Here is a 20,227-nt window from a genome sequence, read left to right as displayed (position 1 = left end):
TGAGTCTCTTGGTCACTGAGCCGTGCGTAGCAAAGCACACAGGAGCCCCTTTTCTGGGGCAATGCAAAAGGCCCCTGCTCCTCTTTTCCTTCCTCGTTCCTCCTACACCTTGGAGTGGCAGAGCGCATCCCTCTTGCTGGGAGCCAGAGGAACATCCCGTTATAATCAGTGGGTTTGGGGACAGTGAGCACAGCCTAAGGAGCTCCAAAGGCTGGGCTTATTCCTCTGTGTACCCCAGCACATTCGATGTACTGACAGCAGGACGGTGGCAGGTCCAAAGCCTCAGCTATGTGCATGGGCAGAGGTGTGGGGCACCCACCCCTGGGAAACCCCAGTGCCAGAGGGGGTGCAGGGGGCTCTCACCCACGCCCCAAGGAAGGATCCCGACACCACCAGGTTTAAATAAGCATTTAATTAGGATTCCATTAGTATTAATATTGCTTTCAATTCCAAAAAAGTTAATTTCCACTTCTTAGCAGATATCTCAAAGTACAATATTAACTTTATACAAAATGAGCAATTAAGCAAACACTGTTATTCACATTTTACATTCTTCAAAAATACAAATTCATATTTACTCTTTTTGGGGTTTTGGAGATGCTCTTCCTTTGGAAGTACTGTACCTGTAACTGACATCTTCACATCGCTCAATGCACGTACATGTGTTCCCACGTTTCATAGTTAAATAAATGCCTTTAACACCAGACACGCGCTCTGGAAAAGCTGATGTGTTTGGCTTTAAAATCATCTCCAAGACCACTGCCCAGCTCCTAGCATGTGTCAAACAAAACAAAAGCAGGAAATAACCCTCGCACGCACAACCTCGATTTCCCGGAGCGACGATTCTGCAGAGATCCATGCTGAAGAGAGCGCTCAGTAGCGAACCAGGGTTGCGGACAGCACGGCCGCTCGCCTCCCACGCGAGTGCCAGCCTGTGTAAGATGCAACACAACTGCAGCTCTTATTCTCTGTCGAAAATGAGGGTCAAACAAATAGCTCCAGTCTGTAAGCCGGTGAAAGGACGTGACAATACACAGCGAGGGGGGGAAAAAACAAACAAACCCGACCTTTTACACTGAATACTGGCTACCGGAACTACGAGACTGCAAAAAACATCCCCTTGGTTTTGCTGAAAAAGATCGTATGAAAACATTTCTGGTAAGAAAAAGTAGAAACTGCATTTCGTCGAGAAAGTGTACACTGCATAACGAACCAAATTTTGGCCAGGTTGCACACCACCGAAAGCATGGTGTGGGATTTTTACACTCGTTCCAAGAACACACACACACGCACGCGCGCGCACACACGCAGACTATGTACACGACTACATAAATATCCAGTTTCATTTGCATTTCTCAGTGCAGACACAGAATCCAACTTCTAGAACGGGTGGGACAGACCAAGACACGATGCAAAAAGTTAAAAGTTCAGCCCTGTCCGTGAGCATCGACTACAGGTCACGTTTATAAAAACTGGACGTCGTTTCCAAAATATGTTAAGGAGGAAAAAAAATAGACCAATTAAAAACTAGGCTGTCAGGTATCTGAAGCAGTGTTAAAGATGCTTTTTTTTGTTTTTTTCCTTCGTTTTTTTTCTTTTTTTCTTTTTTTTTTTTCTTTGCCTTACAGCCAAATCTACTCAAAATAGCCACTGTTCCGCCCAGCTAGCTCTTGGTAATAATACTTAGCACTTTTCATCTGGAGATCTCAAAGCACTTTACAAAGATGAATAAACATCCTCCTCCCTTTACAGATGAGGAAACAGAGGCAGAGATAGCGAGATTAAGTGACTTGCCCAAGGCCCAACAGGTATTCAGTGGCAGAGCTGGGACTATTACGCAGTGTACTGCCCTCCGCACCGGACCACGCTGCCTCCCGTTGCAGTTGCCTTCTGAACATCACTGTCAAGTAGAGAATGGTTTTTAAATCTCCAAGGAACTCCGAAGGCCAATCACAGCTCGAAGAGCTGATATCCCCCAGCAGTCCCAGATCCGCACACCAGGCATCAGTTCATTTTCCAAGCCTTCTTTCTAATTGATGCAGGAAGAGAATTGTAAACAGTTTAACAATGTTGCTGCAGTTTCCAAACACACAGCTTGGACTCCGCGGGAGAGCCCCTCTCCGTGAAATAAGGCAGAGAACATGACATCGAACGCGGTCGGGAGGAGAATCTGGAAGGTGCAACATGCCTGTCTAAGAACGGCTGCTTGTCACTTCTGCCGGGGGCTCGCTTGGAAACTACGGGACGGGACGACAGGTGAACCCAGCTGCAAACGCCTACCGCCTCCAGCCGAAGTGACACGCAGCTCATCAGAAAGCACGAGAGAACGGGCCTGCCAAAGCGCAGTGCTCTCCGTGGAGGTTTTGCATAGATCAGACGTTTGCTAAGGATGCATAATTTCGCTTCTGTACAGAGTAGGGCAACAGGTCACTGAGCTAATGACCGCACAGATTCAGTTCTTCAGACAGACACAGACAGACAGACCGACCACACGGGACAAAGATCTTTAGCTACAAGTATTGCACCAAGATAAGTGCTCAGTTTTGTACACCCCTGTTAACATTTACTCAGAGCAAAAATAAACTTTGGGAAAGTATATACAAAAGAAATTGCAGCAATCGGGTTAAAGATAAAATCACCTAAAGTGCATTGCAGATACCAGCATGAGGTTCCTCAAACTAGTCTCTCTGGACGCAGCCAGCGCGACGGGAAGTCACAGCCCCCTCCCCATTTTGTTCCACGCGATGCAGTACCAGCGTCTAACACGGGCTGACTTCTTGTCCCCAGCTGCCTCTACCACCTACATGCGTGAAGAGCAGGCTCTCCAGCCCCCAGCTGCGCAAGGTGAGGTTGCTGGCACCCCTCCTTGGCCTCCAGGGCTACAGGTGTTAGTAGTTAGACCTGTTCTCTGTCCTATTGTCTTTTTACCCCACTAGTAGCTACAGGTAACCCAAAAGCAACCCCCCCCTCCCCCCCAAGCCATCAAACAGGAAGCGCTTTCACACACATCGACGCAGAGCAGTGCAGTTTTGCTTCACAGAGACACACAGGGATTCGTGGCTGGGATGCAGGACATGGGCACGGCACTGCCAGCAGAGGCCAAAGCACTATCACAGGAGAACAGCCTCCCTGCCTCCACCAGGAGACCAACGTGGGGCCTGCCATCAACAGAGGGGAGCCTCCAGCCTCAGTTGGGACTGCAAGGACCAGCCCCTGGCCAGGCCCTCGCAGGTTCTCCTCTTCCCCAGCGAGCCCGCCAGGGACATCCCAGCAGGGTGCAGGGACTGGCAATGCAGCACCTGGAGCAGCACGGGGACTGGCAGGCACTGCAGCAGCAGGCTCAGACAGACAAGGCATGACTGTACATCTTGGCAAGCGGGCCAAAGGTTAGAAAAGCAAATGCATTAGCAAAGCAGTTGCATCAGAGCCGCGCGGGGACAGGCTACACCAGACGCTCTCCCCTCCTTAGCTCCACCCAAGCCGAAACTACACCCGGGTGTCAGATGCACGTAGACCCGCTAGCCCCACCTGTCTGGGCAGGGACGGAGCCTGCGACACACCGAGGACCCAGGGATGAGACACCGCACTTGCCAAGGCTGAAGCTATGAACTAACAGCAGAGATGTTAGGTACTGCTTGTCTGAAGCAGAGAGCGCGCGAGAGGGAGGGTGTTCCTTCTCACTGCTGTTGCCCACTGCCTTTCTAAAGGAGTCTCCCATTTCAAAAGCCTCTGGGGATTTTCTTCTCGGTCTCTAGCACGGGGGGATTTCCAAGGATGCCGCTAGAGCTTTATTACAAGTGCATACGAGTCAGTCCAATTAAGCAGCCTCTACACTGCTGACTGCTGTTCAAAAGCAGAAGTGGACGAGACCTCTGTATTACCCTCTTTGGAGCAGACAGCTCGTGTTTGTCTGTCAGCCTGGCTCCACTCTGCCTGGACCACAGCAAAGCCCTCTTCAAGAAACTTGTCTCTGATTGATTCCACTGTGAACTGGAGCAGCTGAAGACAAGGCTCAGCTAACCCTGCTGAATATGGAAGTCCTTGGCTAGAGGAGCAAGAAGAAAGGCTGCGAAAGGGCTGCCAAGCCCCCCCACTGTCCAGGCTCCTAGATGCAGAGCCAAAGCCAAGCACATGGCACAACTCTCACAACTGAGCTGAGGCAGGCAGGGGTGCAGTCCCTTGCTGCAGGCAGGCACTCCCAGGGTGGATTCCTGCTCCCCACCCAGCTTTCACCAGCTGCACAGCGGATGATAAGCGGAGCAGCAGCCCCCGCTCTCCCCAGCAGAGCCTGGAAAACACAGGGCCGAAACAGAAACGCCCTGTACATCTGCTAACTCATGTTGGACATGTCAAACTGTAAGCACCGCCATGCCCCACGCACTGCCCTGCTAGCTAGTGCCTGCCAGGAGGAAAAGCTGCCAGGGACTTTCCAGTTCGGCTGCCTTCTTGGGAGCCCTTCCCGCCAGGAGCCCTAGCGCACACAGCACCCTTGCCCCGACAGGATGCTCTCCTCTTCCCACCCTGAAATAGGGCAGGCCCTCCAAGGGGTAAAAGCCAGCTCCCTTCAGCCCCCTTCTCGCTGCACTTCAAAAAGTAAGGTCACCCATCTCACTTTGCATCCTCTGGTGATGACATGGCCCCAGCTAAGAGGTTAGTTCTGGCACTGGCTCTTTGGAGGAGGGCTTTCAAACTCCGGGGTCCTGGTGCAGAGACCCGGGAGAAAGGCTTGGCTGTGCTGACAGGGCCCAGCCAACAGCAGGGGCTGAGCCCCACTTCCGCCAGCCAGAAGCACAAGTGAGAGGGAGAGGAGTTTGCATCCCTAGAACTAAGGAACACAGCTGCTCCGCATCATTGGCTTATGGTCGTATCACTAATTCTCACTAATGACAACACTGTAAACTGAATAAAAACTATTTAATATTCTTTCCTTTAACACAAACGGACTGACAGCCAAAGCCAGACAGATGGATAAAATACTATAAAAGTACATCTTTTAAAATAATGCAGCATAAATAAACCATTTAAAATGAGACTGCATTTATTGCAACATTACAGGCTTTTTGGTGGAAGGGGAGTTTGTATTTTATTTACCCTGAGTAGGTTAGAATCTAGAGTTTCAGTTTGATATGAGAAACTACTAAATTGTGTAATGCATTTTAGTCAAGAAATAGTCCCACGCACAGAGAGCTGGCATTGCAGTAGGCTGGAGGCAGATTCAGGCAGGGATTATAGAGCTAAACAGAAAAAAGGAAGCATTTCCGGAGAGCAAAAGGACAGGCTCTCTGAATTCGAATTCACTGAACATTGATGAGAATCACTGGGAACAAATTCCTAGAATCATCCTCAACGTCAGGCCAGAGCCGTCGGTCAAAGTGTTGTGCTCAAGGCTGATTCATGCTGCTCTACCTACCCGAGAGATCTTAGGTCATTCAGATCAGTCACAGAAGCAGCACGCACCAATACGACTACATTCAAAACTCACCGCGCTCCTCAAGAGGCGTGCGGGCTCTGACCAGGCAGAGACTTTGATCCCACTTCGGGCTCATGAAGCTTATTTTCAGCCCTCACTCACTCATTGGGAGCACAAGCACCTCACCCTCAAGTAAACTCCCCCTAAGTTCTTGCTGGCTTTACTGACGCTGTTAGCATAAAACACCCAGGCGCCATCCGCCAGCTAAGGAATGGGGCAGGGATCCCAAGTGTGGTAAAAGCATCTTAGAAACTGTCTCAAGTCGAGCTCCAGGGAAAACATTTCCAACTATAGTAACGCCGTCTTTTGCTACAGAAACTTCCTTCTCTGGGCCCCCATCATAGTGCAGGGTTAGTAGCAGACATGGGAGGAGATCACCGACCCAAGGAGTTGTAACAAAGACCCACTTGCTGCCAGTACCAAAACCTTAAACATAACAGTGATGTGCAATTGGAGACTGAGTGGAACCTATTACCCCCTTTTCTCTTTCTAATCTGTATGCAGACGAGTAACCTTAACTTCCATGTTCACATATGACAAGCAAAAGTGACAGACAGTGCAGCCAAAACAGTTCATATATAACTTAGCTTTTTTTTTCTTTTTTCTTTTTTTTTCTTAAAGACAGACCCCCAAAGATGGATGCTTTTGGGACGTGACTAAAATGACATCCGAGAGGCAGAAGTAAGCCACAATGCTTCCAAAGAGGAAGGGGGAAAAAAGATGCTTGATCCTTCAGCTTCTTCTAAAAGGGAGGACGTTACCGTCCAGGTGCAAGGGAGAAGAACCAGGAGCATCTTCACTTGGAGAAGCTGCTGTTCAAACCCATTTCTTCCTCCCCCTGCAGTAGTGCTTCAATTGGAATCAGGTTGGGTGAGGTTACAGGACACTGGAGGGACAGGAAATCCGATACATCTATGGCACTTAACGTTTCATGCTGCGAGTCTGAAGGGTTAGCTACCTGACCGCTTCGCTCACGCAAAGGAGAAGAGGAGGAAGGAAACGTCTGAGGCTGCAGCTTAGCATCTGGCTTCTCTGAAGGTTTCAGCTCAGGTGAGGAACACCTCTTCTTACTCGTGGCTTTGTCCTTGGCAGCATCCCGGCAGGCACACTGACACTGGCAGGCCTCCTCTTGCTTGATGATGATGACAGGAACGCTGATTTGCTGCACGGAGTTTCCTGAAGGGGAAACAGGAAGCCCAGAAGAATTTACACTGCATGCTCTTCGTTGTAGGGTAACATGCCCGCTCTGCTCGTTCACACAGGCAGCATCACAGAAACAATAACAACATTGTGAGAGCAACAAAAAGGAACCCATACCACTAGCTTTCCAAATGATCCCCGTGATAAGCCATGGGGACCAGGGGAGGCTAAGTCATCATTACCCGGTTAGAGCTAAGCCTTGGAAGCTGTAAATCTGCTCAGCCAGCCTTTTCAAATCCCACTAGGGTTACTGAAGGTGACAGGCAGACAGACCCAGGGCAGGATGAACTTAACCATGCTGATTACAAGAAGGAACCAAGCTGATTACACATTAAGTAAAGCGGCAGCGTTGCGACCGCCTGGGCTTCCAGGCGTTAATGATGGCCCTTCTAAACAGGAGAGCTGGAGAGACTCGCAGGACGATGCTGTGCCCCTGCGCTGCATGTGCTTCTTTCCATGCTGGAACCAAGTCAGGTATCTCACAGAAACAGGCATCCGCGTGTCCCAGCCAGCAGCTAAGAGAAGCCACTTGGCTGAAAGCTGCCCTGGTCTGGAATGCTGAGGGCCCGAAGCCACCCACCCAGGCTTCCACCCTGCTCTCCGTGCCTGCTCTCAGTGACATTTCCGAGTGCTTCCGCTCCACTAAAACATAACCAACCCCCAGGGGTGGTTACTATGGCCTCACACAGACTCCCCCTTCTTGTCACCTCAAAGGCAGTTACCTGCCTGTTCCGCTTTTCCCCTTTCAAGGCTCTATTGGGACAGTTCCTGCCTTTGTGCTGCTCTGTTTAACACTGCCTCCCCCTTCCTCTGTTTCAATCTCACCTTCAGACATGCCTGTCCTGAAACGTCTGATCCAGTGCAGGAAGAAAGCTACAGAAAAACAAATGATGCCTGGCTGTCTATTGTACTAAATGCAACTCAGAGAGGGCGTCAGCCAGACTGCTGCTACTAGACATCTTAAACTAATTTATACCAGCTTTTTCAGCTTCTCACATATGAGGTTATCATTGTTTCAAAATCTAAGTACACAGATCATTTAACCTAAATGTGACACTAGCTTTTCCATCTCATACATGTATTACATTAAAATAGCATGTGGTTTTTTGGGAAAACTGGATCTAATTAAGACAACACCGTTCCCTAGTCTCTCCCTAGAACCTGTTGTATCATCTGTGGTCCCTTCTTTCTTAATATAATGTAATGCCAACCTCACCCTCAGGCCATAGCTGTGAACTGTGCTTAAAACTCCTCGAGGAGGTCAAAAGCTGAAGGTTCCTTAGACATTTTAAGAAAGGAATCATGTCACAAGTCCTAGCCCAGGAGCTGAAGGGTAAGAAGCTCGCTGCAGATATACATACCTGTGTTGCCAGCTACCGGTAATGCGGTGGTAAAAAAGACTTTTTCTACCTTCGGAACTTGTGGCTTTAAAAGATAAAACACATTTGATGCGATTAAAATTAGATCTTTGCTAATTAAACCCTGAACAGCTGTGAGCAAGAGAAATATGCATCCTAAAGAACAGATGGCAAAAATCAAATTCTTTTTTTTTATAAGTTGGGCTGATATTGTGCTTTGGTATTGTGTTCTGGGTACAACAGAACTAGGGTTCTGGTTTCAGTGGCCCAGAAGATGCTGAACTGAGTACACTTCATACATGTTGCCAATGAAACGAATTCAACATGAGCCAAATGTCCTGCTTTTCCATACTGTTTAGATCAATGTCCCTTTAATAGCTTCAACTTTTTCAGATGGCCCCAGTTCACTTCTTAAAGAATAACACAAACTATTCTTGAAGTCCCAAACACCAAATTAATGGAGCCTGAGATGCATCTCATTTTCTGGAAGACTTTCTGTTATCCTTACATACAAGACTACTCTGATTCACAAGGCAATAGGATTAAATCAGGGAAAGGGAAAGACAACAAAATGCCTGAACAAATTCATTATGGAGGTGTTTGTGCTTCTATACTGTGACAAAGATGATGCAAAATAAGTTCCTCTTGGACTGTACACAGCAGTATTACAGGTAAAGCAAGCTCACATTATCTCTGAGGCACACAGAAGGGAGTGCATTGTTAGAAAGAAGACAGCAACCGCCCAGTAAAATCTTCCTGCCTTTGCATTTCCCCAATACTTTTGCCTGCCATTCGTCTACCTTGTGAGGCTGTCAGGGCAGTGACTACCTGTGCAGCACTACACACACTGCTAACTATAACCAGTACTGAAGCAGATGCACCTGGAACCAAGCTTATACCTCCAAAATAAACTAGCTCTGGTAGTTTGTCTTTTCCAAACCAGAGCTCCTGCACTGTGAGGGACAGGGATAAGTTTGAGCCATGTTTCAACAACAAAGTAAGGTACACACTAACCATTTGTTCTTGGTTTTGTGGAGAACCAGTGGCACCATTTAAAATCCATTGTAAGTTCTGTTCTCCCATGACTATGCTGGACTGTAGAATAGCAGTGCTCTGAGACGGAGTAATTGTTATCGTTGGGTTACTGGTCAGAACAGAGTTTGCACCCACAGGCACGGTCTGGACCACAGCTGGCAGGGGCTCCGTGGCACTCGGTGGTGCTGGGGCTGAGGCTCCAGCCACCACTGAAAGTCCCTGTACAATGGGCTGCGGTGGCGCCTGAGTGGGCTGCAGAAAGTCTTGGTGACTGGCTGCAAATGGTGTGCTGTGAGGAACAGGCACTTCAGGGGACTGTAAAACAGCTGTGGGGCTTCCAAATGCAACTTGCTGTGAACTGGGTCCCATGGAGATGGGGGCTGGAGGCGGTGCTGAGGCTTGTAGTGCTGGTTGCGAAGGCTCCGAAATGCCAAGCTGCAGGACCAGGGGGAGGGACAGAGATGCAGAGTCTCCAACAGAAGACTGAACAGTCGTTGCTGCGTCATCTTCACCATTGAAACTTTCAATCAAGGCAGCTGCCAAAAGAAACAAAGTAAAAAATTCCATCCGAGACGAACAAGCCGCTTTCTGCTGAGCCTCACGACGTAGCCCAAATCAGCCTCTAGCGAACCGAGAGCAACGCAGGAAAACAACCACCAGCCTCTGCATCTCCAAAGCATCGCACAAAGCTCACAGAGTTAACCAGTGAAGCGTGAAGGACAGCTCAGGGAGCCAGGACACAGCCTGCCTAAATTCAGGAAGCAGAGCACATTGTAGTCTACACACAGGCCTCCAAGAGCTGTTAGCTCTCAGCATCCGTAAGGACTTCTAGTACAAATCCTCTACTAAGGTGGTTTCTTTCATTCAGCCAATATGTCTGTCTGCTCCAAGAGGAGAGCTCGGAAACAGAGCTTAAGAGACAAGAGTCCAGATGCTCCTGTCAACATGAACTCTCAGTTCTAGGGCCACAGCCTCAGCACCACACAGACGATGAATACTGGTTACGTTAAAAGGGCAGAAAGGTGACAGTCCCTACCAACCCTTCCCAGCACACACTCGTCTGGTATCTGCTGAGGCTACAGGGCAGCTTTCTTCAAGGCGAGGTGTATGAATAAAGGGGTGCTTGCGGGGAGAGGGGAAGACTGCCTCGAAGGGCTCTCTGAGGAAACACAGATAACACAGCGTACCAGTCTGTTGAGAGTCTTCCTGATTTGCAGTATGATCTGGGCTCTGGAACATAGATTCAAAGATACTTGCTGGTGAGATTGTGCTAAGGTCTTGTCCTTGTGTCTGGGAAAACAACAACAACAAAAAAGAGAGCAGGGTTAGGTAAGAGCACGTCCCAGGGTTCAATGAGTTATTTGCATAAGTGGCAGTCAGCCAGCTTCTAAAAAAACACCCTCAGAAAGGGAAGGGACCTTTGGGCAACTAGCACAAGAACAGCAGTCGCCTCTTAGCTACCATTGGGCACAAGGCAAAATCCCCAATCGATGCCTTTTAGGAAATGAAATGCCTGCCTTGTCCCTTCCACATGGGAAACCTTTCACTGTACTTTTTCCAGAACACAAGCCAACATGGCTCTGGTTAGTTTACTTCCTGGCTTGTGCAGCAGCCTCACCCCAGCCTGTTTTGGGAACAGGAGCTCTTCCCTGCTTCCACAGCCTGGGCCTACAGCCAAGCACAAAACAAGGCCAGCCAACTTACTACCCAGACCAGGCAAGACACCACCCCCACTAGAGAATTAGAAACTCTCCTTTCAGATCCGGGAGACATGTGCAGCAAAAAGCCAAAAGGTCTGTGCCCAAGACATCAGCAAACTGCAATTACTTCTTGAACAGACTGCAACAAGCACTTACAAGCCTCCTCCCAGATGTACCTGCAGAAGACGCAAGCTCTTTCAACACCACCCGGAGGCCAGTCTGTAGTAACCTAATTAAGTGAACGCAACACATGCCCATTTATACTAAGTATGCGATTCCGCCAATTAATGCGAGCAGAAAAGGTAGAGAGCAGCTGGGGAAAGGAAAGCCAAATGGTAGAAACTAAGACAGCAAAAGCACCTGGTGCTTAACTCTTGAGGCCAAAATATGGACTTCTTAGCTGAAAGTGCTGAGGACATAATGTAATGCAGCTGCACAAAAAAGAAGACAAATGCCTGTTTCTGTTTCTTCTGCTGGGAGCCTTTGTAATGGATGCTAATCGAGATGCACACGGGCAGCCACCACCCCACAGAACAATGGACAGAACAAATGGAACACCCTGAATGAATATGTACACCAGCTAGCCATTTCAAACACTCCCAGCTAACACTAGCCAGACAGCTCAGGGCGGTCACAGCTAAGCCTCTGGTTCCTGGTGGCTGAAAATGAAAATGGCAATACGTATTATTTTTTCTACACTAACAAATCCAGCCTAATTCATCTATGCCCACACCGCACATTAACAATTTGCTGAAGAACAAAAGGATGCCCCCCTGCTTCACACTAACAGAAACTGGAACAAGGCTGAAAAGCAAAGGTTAGAAACGTCCATGCTGTGGGATTACCCCAGTCTGCCCCCGCAGGAGGAGTCTGAGTGCATCCCATTGTTACAATGCCCAAATTCACCCAGCAAGACTGCAGCAATATTTCATGCTGACAGACAGCAAGATCCAACTGGAGAAGGGGACCAACCAGGATGCATGGGAAACGCATGCATTTGCCAAGACATGGTGCACTGCGTCCTGCTGATAAATCTGCCGGTATCTGTTCTAAGGCAAGTTGCTTCAATGCCTCTCTCCCTGCCGCTGGCGAGGACATGCCCTCACAGCAATATGCAAAAGGGGGACCCAAAGCAGGTAATGCTGATGAATCAATTAAGTGGAACAGAGGCCACCAGTTTTAAACACCTATGCTGTGTTCCTCTACATGGGACATACACACTGTACAGAAATGGAACCTCCTGTTCTGGGAGGAGCACAAGAAACTTACTGTATTTGCGTTTTCCCGCAGGTCTGAATCTGTGGACATGAGACTTAAGTCACTCAAACAGAGTGAGTGGTTTGTATCCTGGGAAGGGGAACAAGGCCACAGTTATCCATTTACACATCAGCATTAGTCATATTCAGCACTAATAGTGCTTTAAGTCCCTTTAAAGACTCCACACAACCTGGAGATGATTTTGCTAACTTCATAAGGCCCAAATCTCAGTCCTCAAACCAGTGGAGCAATGTTAGCTCACAGTGAGGGATATCCGTGTTTTCCCCCCATGTCACAAAGCCCAACTCTTCCCCTTTCAAAGATAATTAGGGAAAACGGGATTTTTAAATCACTGTACAGACAAACTGGTCTCTAGCACAGCAAAACTTGGGGCCTGTCTGCCCCACCTCTGGGCCAGGCTTGGGGCTCTGCCTAGGAGCGCAGAGTGCCACTCTCAGCATCTGGTCTTGGTTCCGGCTCAGGGACACGCTAAGCCAGCTGCGCTGCCTACTTCTCAGGATTTGGCGTGCTCTGAGCATGCAGGCACGTCACACTGCTTAAGGTATCACCAAAGGAAACTCAGGCAAGATAATGCAGCATGAGAATCTACATGAATACCGCTACCATTAACCTATACTGCTCACTGCATAGTGTCATTACAAGGCAGGCTACATTCAAAAGAACAGTAGCTCAGTCAAGCTGTGAACATGTCTTAGATTACCAGGTTAATTCAGAAGCTTGTTTCACCAGGAGGATGACAATCTGGCAGCACCTTGGTAGTTAAGGTCTGGAAGTGCCAAACTCCGCTTCTCAAAATCTACCAGTTGCCAATTGGGAGAGAGTGCACAAGCCTTCCATTTTCATCTTGAAACTTCTGGCTAAGCGCTTCAGAAAACACTGCAGGCTTTCTGTGGGAGCCAAGCACCCAACAGCCTCAACTTTGAAACTCTTAAATGTTCCTCTTTTCAAACCCTTCATTACCTGGGGGAATTCTTTGCCTCTCCACTCCAGAACAAGAGAACATGCTTTGATGCACCACAGAAGCATTAGCTAGGAGAGAGAAAGCTACTGACCTCGGATACGCCGCTATTTGGAAGTGCATTGTACGAGTGTCCTTTCTCATGACCTTTCATGTGGCTCTTCAGACTATACTGAGTACTGAAAGTCTTCTCACAGCCGTCAGTGGGACAGAAGAAAGGCCTCTCCCCTACAGGCAATACAAACATCTGTGACTTCAGGCATCTCTTTGCTTTTCACAAGACACCAAAGCCATTTTGATGATGTGAGAATCGCACTCTCCTAGACACCCTCCTAAGTGGGAAAGGGAACCCTTAAACATGGCCAACTATATTCAGCCCCACCTGCTCCCTCTAACACACACACTCTACTACAGACCTGAAACCTTATAAAGAACAATACATGCCCAAATCCCACAACACGCCCACAGTGCCACAGTCCAGGGCGACAGACTGAATGCCACCTTATAAAGAGTCTCCCATTTCACGCCACGCGGCAGAGTAAATAACGAATGGGACGTGTGGGAACATGTCTGAACAGCCTATTGAACAGATTTAGTGTAACTTCCTGGATGCAATATAATAGCCTCAAAAATAAAAGCTTCCAATTTTGTCAAGTGGGTTGATGGAAGAGCATAAGATTTAAGTTTTACGCATCGTTATTGCTGCATTTGTGTACAGCACTGGTGAAATTCAACAGCTGCCAAGTTTAAATTGAAGGGATATTGCTTTATGGCTCATTACCCCTAGACAGCTGCATTTCTTGTTTCCTAATTAAAATATGAATTGAATTATTAGCTGCCCACTACCTCTTGCACATTATGGTTCTATTTGTTATAGCTTTTGGAGAAGGCTGAGCGTATGTAGCTAGAGTCGTGAGGATCTGGGAAGTCATGCTTGGTAGCCAAGTCGCTATCTGTTGAGTTAATCTCCTCTCCTTTTGAATGCTTGTTCTAATGCCGTCCTGAGCTATTTAACAATTAAGTGCAAAGGTGGCCAGTACTCTTGTATATGCATCTCTTTTATTGCTAACATCTGAATGGATAAAATCAGTAATCACAGGCCTGAGAGCCATGCCAGGTTACTAAATGCCCTTTCGAGGCAACTCTGTAATTAATGGGTATAGCCATAATTACACTGAAGAAGCTCAATTAGAGAAGAAATCCCTCCAACTTACCAGTATGTGTCCTAACATGTGTTTTAAGGTGGTGACTTGCAGCAAAAGCCTTTCCACAGCCGTCATGATCACACCTGAACGAACCAAGAGAGAGAGAAGTGTTAGTATCAGGCTTCTCAGAGGTATCAGGTCTGATGCTAAGTCACCCTTCCCAGGACCTTCCACTCCATGGAAAGACAGTGGAAGGCAGACCTGCTGCTAACCTGTTAATGGAAACTCTGTTTGCTGCACAGATGTGACAGCAAAACAGGACAAGTGTATGCACCTTTTGCTGCAGTGACCATTTGTATGGGTTAAACTCCCCAGTGGTGATGGAAGGAAGCAATGGATTTTGCTGGTGTGTTCCTAATGGGATAGGTTTACCTTCCTTTGCAATCAGACCAGAGTTTGACCCACCTGGTCAGTGAGAGAAGTGGCCCTACAGACATGCCCAAGCATCTAATCCCTTTTGGTTTCCATCTTGTCCAGGCTGGTTAGTGCAGTTCGTTTCCAGGCTCCTACATTGAGTTCAGGCTTCCAGCCTCTCCTGTGCACCACCACCATGGCTCAGCCCAGGCTGCCAGTGATAAACAGCATGCCAGTCTCCTCATGGCTCCCCACGGACTCACCTAAATGGCTTTTCTCCTGTGTGTGTGCGAACATGCTTCCTCAAGTCACTGAGCGTGGTGAAGTATTTACTGCAGCCTTGTGTGTCACAGTTGAACGTTTTCCCTGTGTGAAGCCTCTGATGTGCTTTCAACCTGCAAGGCATGCCAAAAAGATCCTTCTTATCACATGCAGAAGGGCAGAGGCCCTAGCCGAGGCTGACAAGCCACATAAACAAGAGCACAAAGCAGGTTCAGAAACTTAGGCTCCATCCACTAGATTAACAAGCAAGTTACCAATGTCAGAGCAGGGCCCTAATCAAAATATCTGAAAATGACCTGCTGTACAGGACTGTCACAGTGCAAATAACAGTCTTGGCCCAGACACTTCTGCCCCAGCTCTTAGTACAGGCCAGAGTGGATCTTCAGGTTGACCTGAGCTTTACACAGCAGGATCAGTCTTGCAGCTTGAAGGACCTACTCCTTATTCCTGCTCATAGAGGAACCAAATGTGATGCCAGAAGCAGTAGTAAGCTTCTGCCACATGAGACTATACAGGTGCATGGGAGGGCACTTACCTGTACAGTGTATTGAATGCCTTCTCACAGCCCTGCACATCACACTCGAACGGCTTTTCCTTGGTGTGCACACGGACGTGGATTCTGAGACTGTAGGAGGTAAGAAAGGCCTTGCCACAACCTTCCTGATTGCAGACAAATGTGTATTCCCCACGGTGTGTCTTCTGGTGAGTGCGCAGGTTCCCGGCAGTGCTATAGGTGCGAGGGCAGCCCTCAAATGTGCACTGGTATCTCTTGACCTAGGAGAGAAATGCTGTATATATTAAGTCTACAGGATGTAAACAGAGGAACCAAGTCCCTGGCACCTTGGCTGCAGTACAAGGCAGGGGCCTAGAGAGGGGAGTTAGGGTGAATAACTACTAGGTTCTTGCCCTGATTAAACAGCAACCACAAAGACAAGGAGCCAATTCTGATCCCAGCCTTATACCAATGTACTGTTAATTAAACAGGCAAAGTCACACGTTCCTATTTTGTTGTTGTGTCCTAGGGAAGCAAAGGTTTGCAAGGTTTAACTCAAACAAGCACAAGAATCTAATGGGATAAGAGAGAGAAGGGAAGATTAAGCCCCCCCATGCGCCCTGAATTAAAATGTTTTTTAGCAACTGACATTTCAGTGAATTGCACATTCTGTACCAGTTTGCCTGTGTGAAGAGGCAGAGATGCGCATGCTTTTCTATCCAGATGCATGGTGCTGAAAACCCTCTGCTACTGCTGTCCCCCGACGGAAGCAGCAGTTACTGAGAGCCCTGCAGGACCCGATCCTAACCCTATTTAATACAAGCATCTGCAGCGTGCTTTGCAATCTTCCAGTTCTCCTAAAACAGAGAGAGCTTACAGCTGCAAACTAAGAATCTAAAACGTTCAGCTGCCCATTCGCCAAACCAGGTTTCTAGTTTCAAAGGCACACTGACAAGTCCCCAACGATCTCTGCATACTTTACTGCACCAATAAATGGGTATGCAAGTGATCTGGCCACAAATTACCATGGAGTGTAGATTGCTCTGGTCCATTTAGTCTACATTCTCATACCTATTAATACAGCTTATAGCAGCAGCACAGTAAAAATGTGTCATTTTCTCTGTCATTTTGTGTTTTAATAAGCAGCAATGTGATCACAGGAGCCCAAAGACTGCATGCCAATTGAAAATGTCAGTTCAGCAGTGCAAGAGTCTGCGGAGACCCAGCCGAAATGCTCACACTAACAGAGAAGCTTTCACTCCTCTGACACAGCCTGAAACTGCACTGCAATGAGATGATAAATGGGGTGTTTTAAGGCTACAGAAGAGTAGTCTAACTAGCTCTGTGGTCCAGCTGGAAACCCTGACTCATGTTAAACTAGATTTGGTAAAAAATCATCCCGTTCTGCACAAAGCAGGGAGGGGGGACATTAGCGACTCACACAGTGTGGAAGACAGAATGGTTAATTGAATCTTATTCTCTCACCAAGTGGAAGAAATCATCAACCAGTCACACTAGACTGGACTTCTCCCCAGCACTAGTTATCAGACTGACAGCTCTCATCTGACTGATGCAGCTGGGAACCCTCACGAATCTGAAAAGGATTCCAGAGCCCCCAAGGATGCTGAGGACCTGGCTGCCGAGTGGAAGCGCAACTCCAAAGGACGACCAGCAATGCTCATAAAGACAAAGCAAAGTCACAGCAGAGCAGGAAGGATTCACTGCTTTTCCCTGTAGATGAGTTTAATCGCATGGTAACTTGAACAACACAGAAGTCAGCACCCTATTCACTTTTCCTGAAGTGTTATACTCCCCCTGGGATGGAGCCATAACCGGAACTTGTCTGATGCTTGTAGGGGCCGTGGGTGGACACCCGGGGCCATATGTGCAATGCAAACTCATGCTTCCTGAGCAAATTTTCACGAGCTTTTTCATGGCAAGCAGGAAGGGCATGAGAAGCTGTCAGCCAGGTCCCTCCCCTCAAACATTTCATGAGTCAGCACTGCTCCCAAGATTTCTGCTTCACACAGAGCAGATCAGTCCAAGAACTCCTGGGAGTCGATGGGGCGTCCAAAAAGGGAGCCAGGAAGCATTCCCTGGCGTGCTGTCAGGCTGCAAGTGTACACTGGTGCCGCTCCGGGAGATGCCAGGTGTCAGAAACACTGGATATGAGTGAACGTGACGCACGGCCCAGCCTTGACAAGGAGAACGCAGCAGCCTTACTAAATCTGGGCAAGAACCTCCTAAATGTGCTTTCAGCCCTGCTGGGAAAGGTAGCATCTGGCTAATGTTTTGCATTGTATCTGGCATAAAGGAAAGGAGTGGCAAGTCTTTGGCACAGTGGCTGAGGGCTCTCTTCTGTAAATGCCCTTTTCATTAGTCTACATATTTAGAGATGCCTTTGCATTCTTGTGCAATCCCACTCTTAACACCCCAGAGGACTTTGAAACCCTTATCAGCAGAAAATGAAGTAGCTCTCAAGCAGATCGGCATGCACAGGTCCTTCAGAAGGTCTCAACAATGCAAATAATGACCGCAGAAGGAAAGTTCAAATCCATCTCTACTTAAAAGATTTCATAGAGAAATAGGGCTGGAAGGGACCTCCAGAGGTCAATGAGGCAGGATCGTCCCCATCAAAACCATCCTACACAATCCATAATCTAAACTCTTGGTAAAACTGGACTCAACCCTGACCTGACAAGACATCATTTCCCCCTCTACAAAGGCTGCAACACAGCTAAGGGAGGAGCTTGCTACAGGAACCTGTGACTCGGAGTGTGTTGATTTTTTTCTTGAAAAAAATATTTTAAAAATAAAATTGTGGCATGGTATTTTCAAAAAACATCCAACACTGGCCTCTCTCTGTTCTCACTGAAGCCAGCTGGATTCTTCTTACTGGATTCAGGGGGAGCAGAGTTGGGCCAACACTGACCACTTTCAAAAAATCCCATTTTAGATACGAGAAGGGCAGGGAAGCTGAATGGATGTAGGCTGTCCTCGCTGTTGTAGACCACAGCACCCAAGGATTCTGCACTACAGCATCTGAGCACCATTTACCTTCTTCAGCAGTTGGAAAATGATGTTCATCTTCCCCAAACTATTCTTTTAAACAGACTCGCATCCTGTACAGAAAACCAAAACCCCAAATGGCTTCTCTCGTGCTGGGGCAGCAAAGGTCCACTGGGGGCTGGACAGGCCTAGAGTGGGCTTTGAACTCTCCTGGTATTTGCCCACGCTGTTAAAGACCAGACTCCAGCCACTAAGAACACACTGCTCAAAAGCAGCCAGTGATTTGTCATGCCTCAGGGTTTGAGTGCCCTGCTGCTATATTCAGCGGGCCTAGTTTTCAGAGACAAAAGCCCAGAGAATTTAAAGATCACTGGGAACTACACGCGCTCAGCACCTTTAAGAATAAGATGCTCAGTGTTGCAGGACAGGCCCCTGGAAACTGAGGTAATAAAAACCAGTGGCCCTTAGAGAACATGGCCATTTCTTCTCTTGGTCACACTCATGCCAGAGGTCTCAGCTAGCCAGACATTTTGACAACTGGGGACTTGACAGCCCTAAGCCCCATGATGTGGGAGTGGAGCTCTGATTTCCTTTAATGGCAGAGGAGCATAAGCGCAGGTCCTGCTTGCCTGAGAGGTCATCATGGAAATTAAGTAACTCAGAGGGTGGCAGCCACTCACCAGAGATACAGCCTGACTGAACCAGAGGCACTATCCAATACAGCATTTGCCACTGGGGCAACATGGCACCATGCTGTCCCCAACACAGACACGCTGGGGTCCACAGCTGGTGCTATCTGGGACATGCTCATGAACGAGGCCCCTTTCACTGAAGGGAATTAAAAGATGAATTAGGTCTCGCCCGAAACATCCTCACGTCCTGTGGGCCTGTTTTTTGGACTGCACGTGTTCCCTTGTGTGTGCTGGGGCACTGGCAGAAAGGAAAGCCTCACTTAAAAATTAAAGTAAAAACTGGCCAGTTAACCCCATGTCCTTACCATGTACCAGTGACCTGATTCCTTCAGGAACACCAGGTACAGGGGAAGGGCTAACACCCGCAAGTTGTGTGAGTGAGGCCAGTGCATAAGAAAATCCTTTTGTTTTAGGAGACTCGTGTTTGGAGTGAGGCAGGGTTTCTTCACCCCAGCCCACCTATTCCCAGAAGCGAAGAGCAATCCAGCTTAAGGTTGGGGCATACTGTACTCGTGTTTTTCAGTAAGGGACCTCAATTGCACAAGCTACACATCAACGTTACCCAAGTCTGGAAGTGAGAGGCTTTTGTCACACACGGGTTGAATTACGTGCTAGCAGCACAGCAGAGTCCAAGGAAAGGGACAAGGAGGAAGTGTGCAGCGTAATGGAAACAGTGATGGCATAGGAAATATTTAACGACTGCAAACAGCAGCAGAGAGAGTAGACTGTAAAGGAAAGAGGAAGATAACCCCAACAGAAGGAAAGGGTGTAAAACCCCAGCAGAATGCAGAGCATAAGAAAAGCAGCTCTGCTCCTACAGCAGGAGGGCTGAGGAGCCCTTTGCTTTTACGTGCCAGCCACTGAAGGGTCAGTGTGGACCCACTGCCTAGGCCTTCCAGTGCCACGGACAAGGCCTCTCCCTTTCCAATTTTCTCCTCTTGGCAGCAGATGCTCCGCCAGCCCTCACCACTTTCAATCTAATATGCTCTTCACAAACTGCCCTTCCCTCTGGTGCTTTTACCAGCTGCTCATGGAAACGGAATAGGGAAATATCTCACACATTTTAACTGCTTTTGACACCAACAGGAGAGACCAGCCCCATCTCATAGCTGCTGCAGAACACTGATGTGTTCTAAGATATGCTGCTTTCCCTTGTTTAATGGGCGACCGTCTATGCAGGGGTATCTGCAGGT

At 48.2% G+C, this 20,227-nt stretch overlaps 1 protein-coding gene across 2 annotated transcripts in view; it reads right to left on the bottom strand.

The window, feature by feature from the left end:
- Positions 1-6,018: 6,018 nt before the first annotated feature.
- Positions 6,019-20,227, bottom strand: part of MTF1 (metal regulatory transcription factor 1) — a 19,907-nt gene continuing 5,698 nt past the window's right edge. Inside the window, exons 3-12 of one of the 2 annotated variants that reach the window (XM_006031927.3) lie at positions 15,376-15,614; positions 14,822-14,953; positions 14,214-14,287; positions 13,094-13,227; positions 12,033-12,110; positions 10,251-10,353; positions 9,043-9,599; positions 8,032-8,095; positions 7,496-7,543; positions 6,019-6,646 (exon numbers count right to left, since the gene is read on the bottom strand). In XM_006031927.3, coding sequence (XP_006031989.1) covers positions 6,267-6,646; positions 7,496-7,543; positions 8,032-8,095; positions 9,043-9,599; positions 10,251-10,353; positions 12,033-12,110; positions 13,094-13,227; positions 14,214-14,287; positions 14,822-14,953; positions 15,376-15,614 — 1,809 coding nt within the window. In that variant the 3' untranslated portion in view covers positions 6,019-6,266. The remainder of the gene's footprint in view (positions 6,647-7,495; positions 7,544-8,031; positions 8,096-9,042; positions 9,600-10,250; positions 10,354-12,032; positions 12,111-13,093; positions 13,228-14,213; positions 14,288-14,821; positions 14,954-15,375; positions 15,615-20,227) is intronic. The other variant, XM_006031928.3, reaches the window with a different exon arrangement.

This window comes from Alligator sinensis, unplaced genomic scaffold (genome assembly GCF_000455745.1).
Source record: "Alligator sinensis unplaced genomic scaffold, ASM45574v1 scaffold1123_1, whole genome shotgun sequence".
NCBI classification, from domain to species: domain Eukaryota; kingdom Metazoa; phylum Chordata; order Crocodylia; family Alligatoridae; genus Alligator; species Alligator sinensis.
The sequence above is the reverse complement of the archived record's forward strand: the minus strand, read 5'-3'. Positions and strand labels throughout refer to the sequence as shown.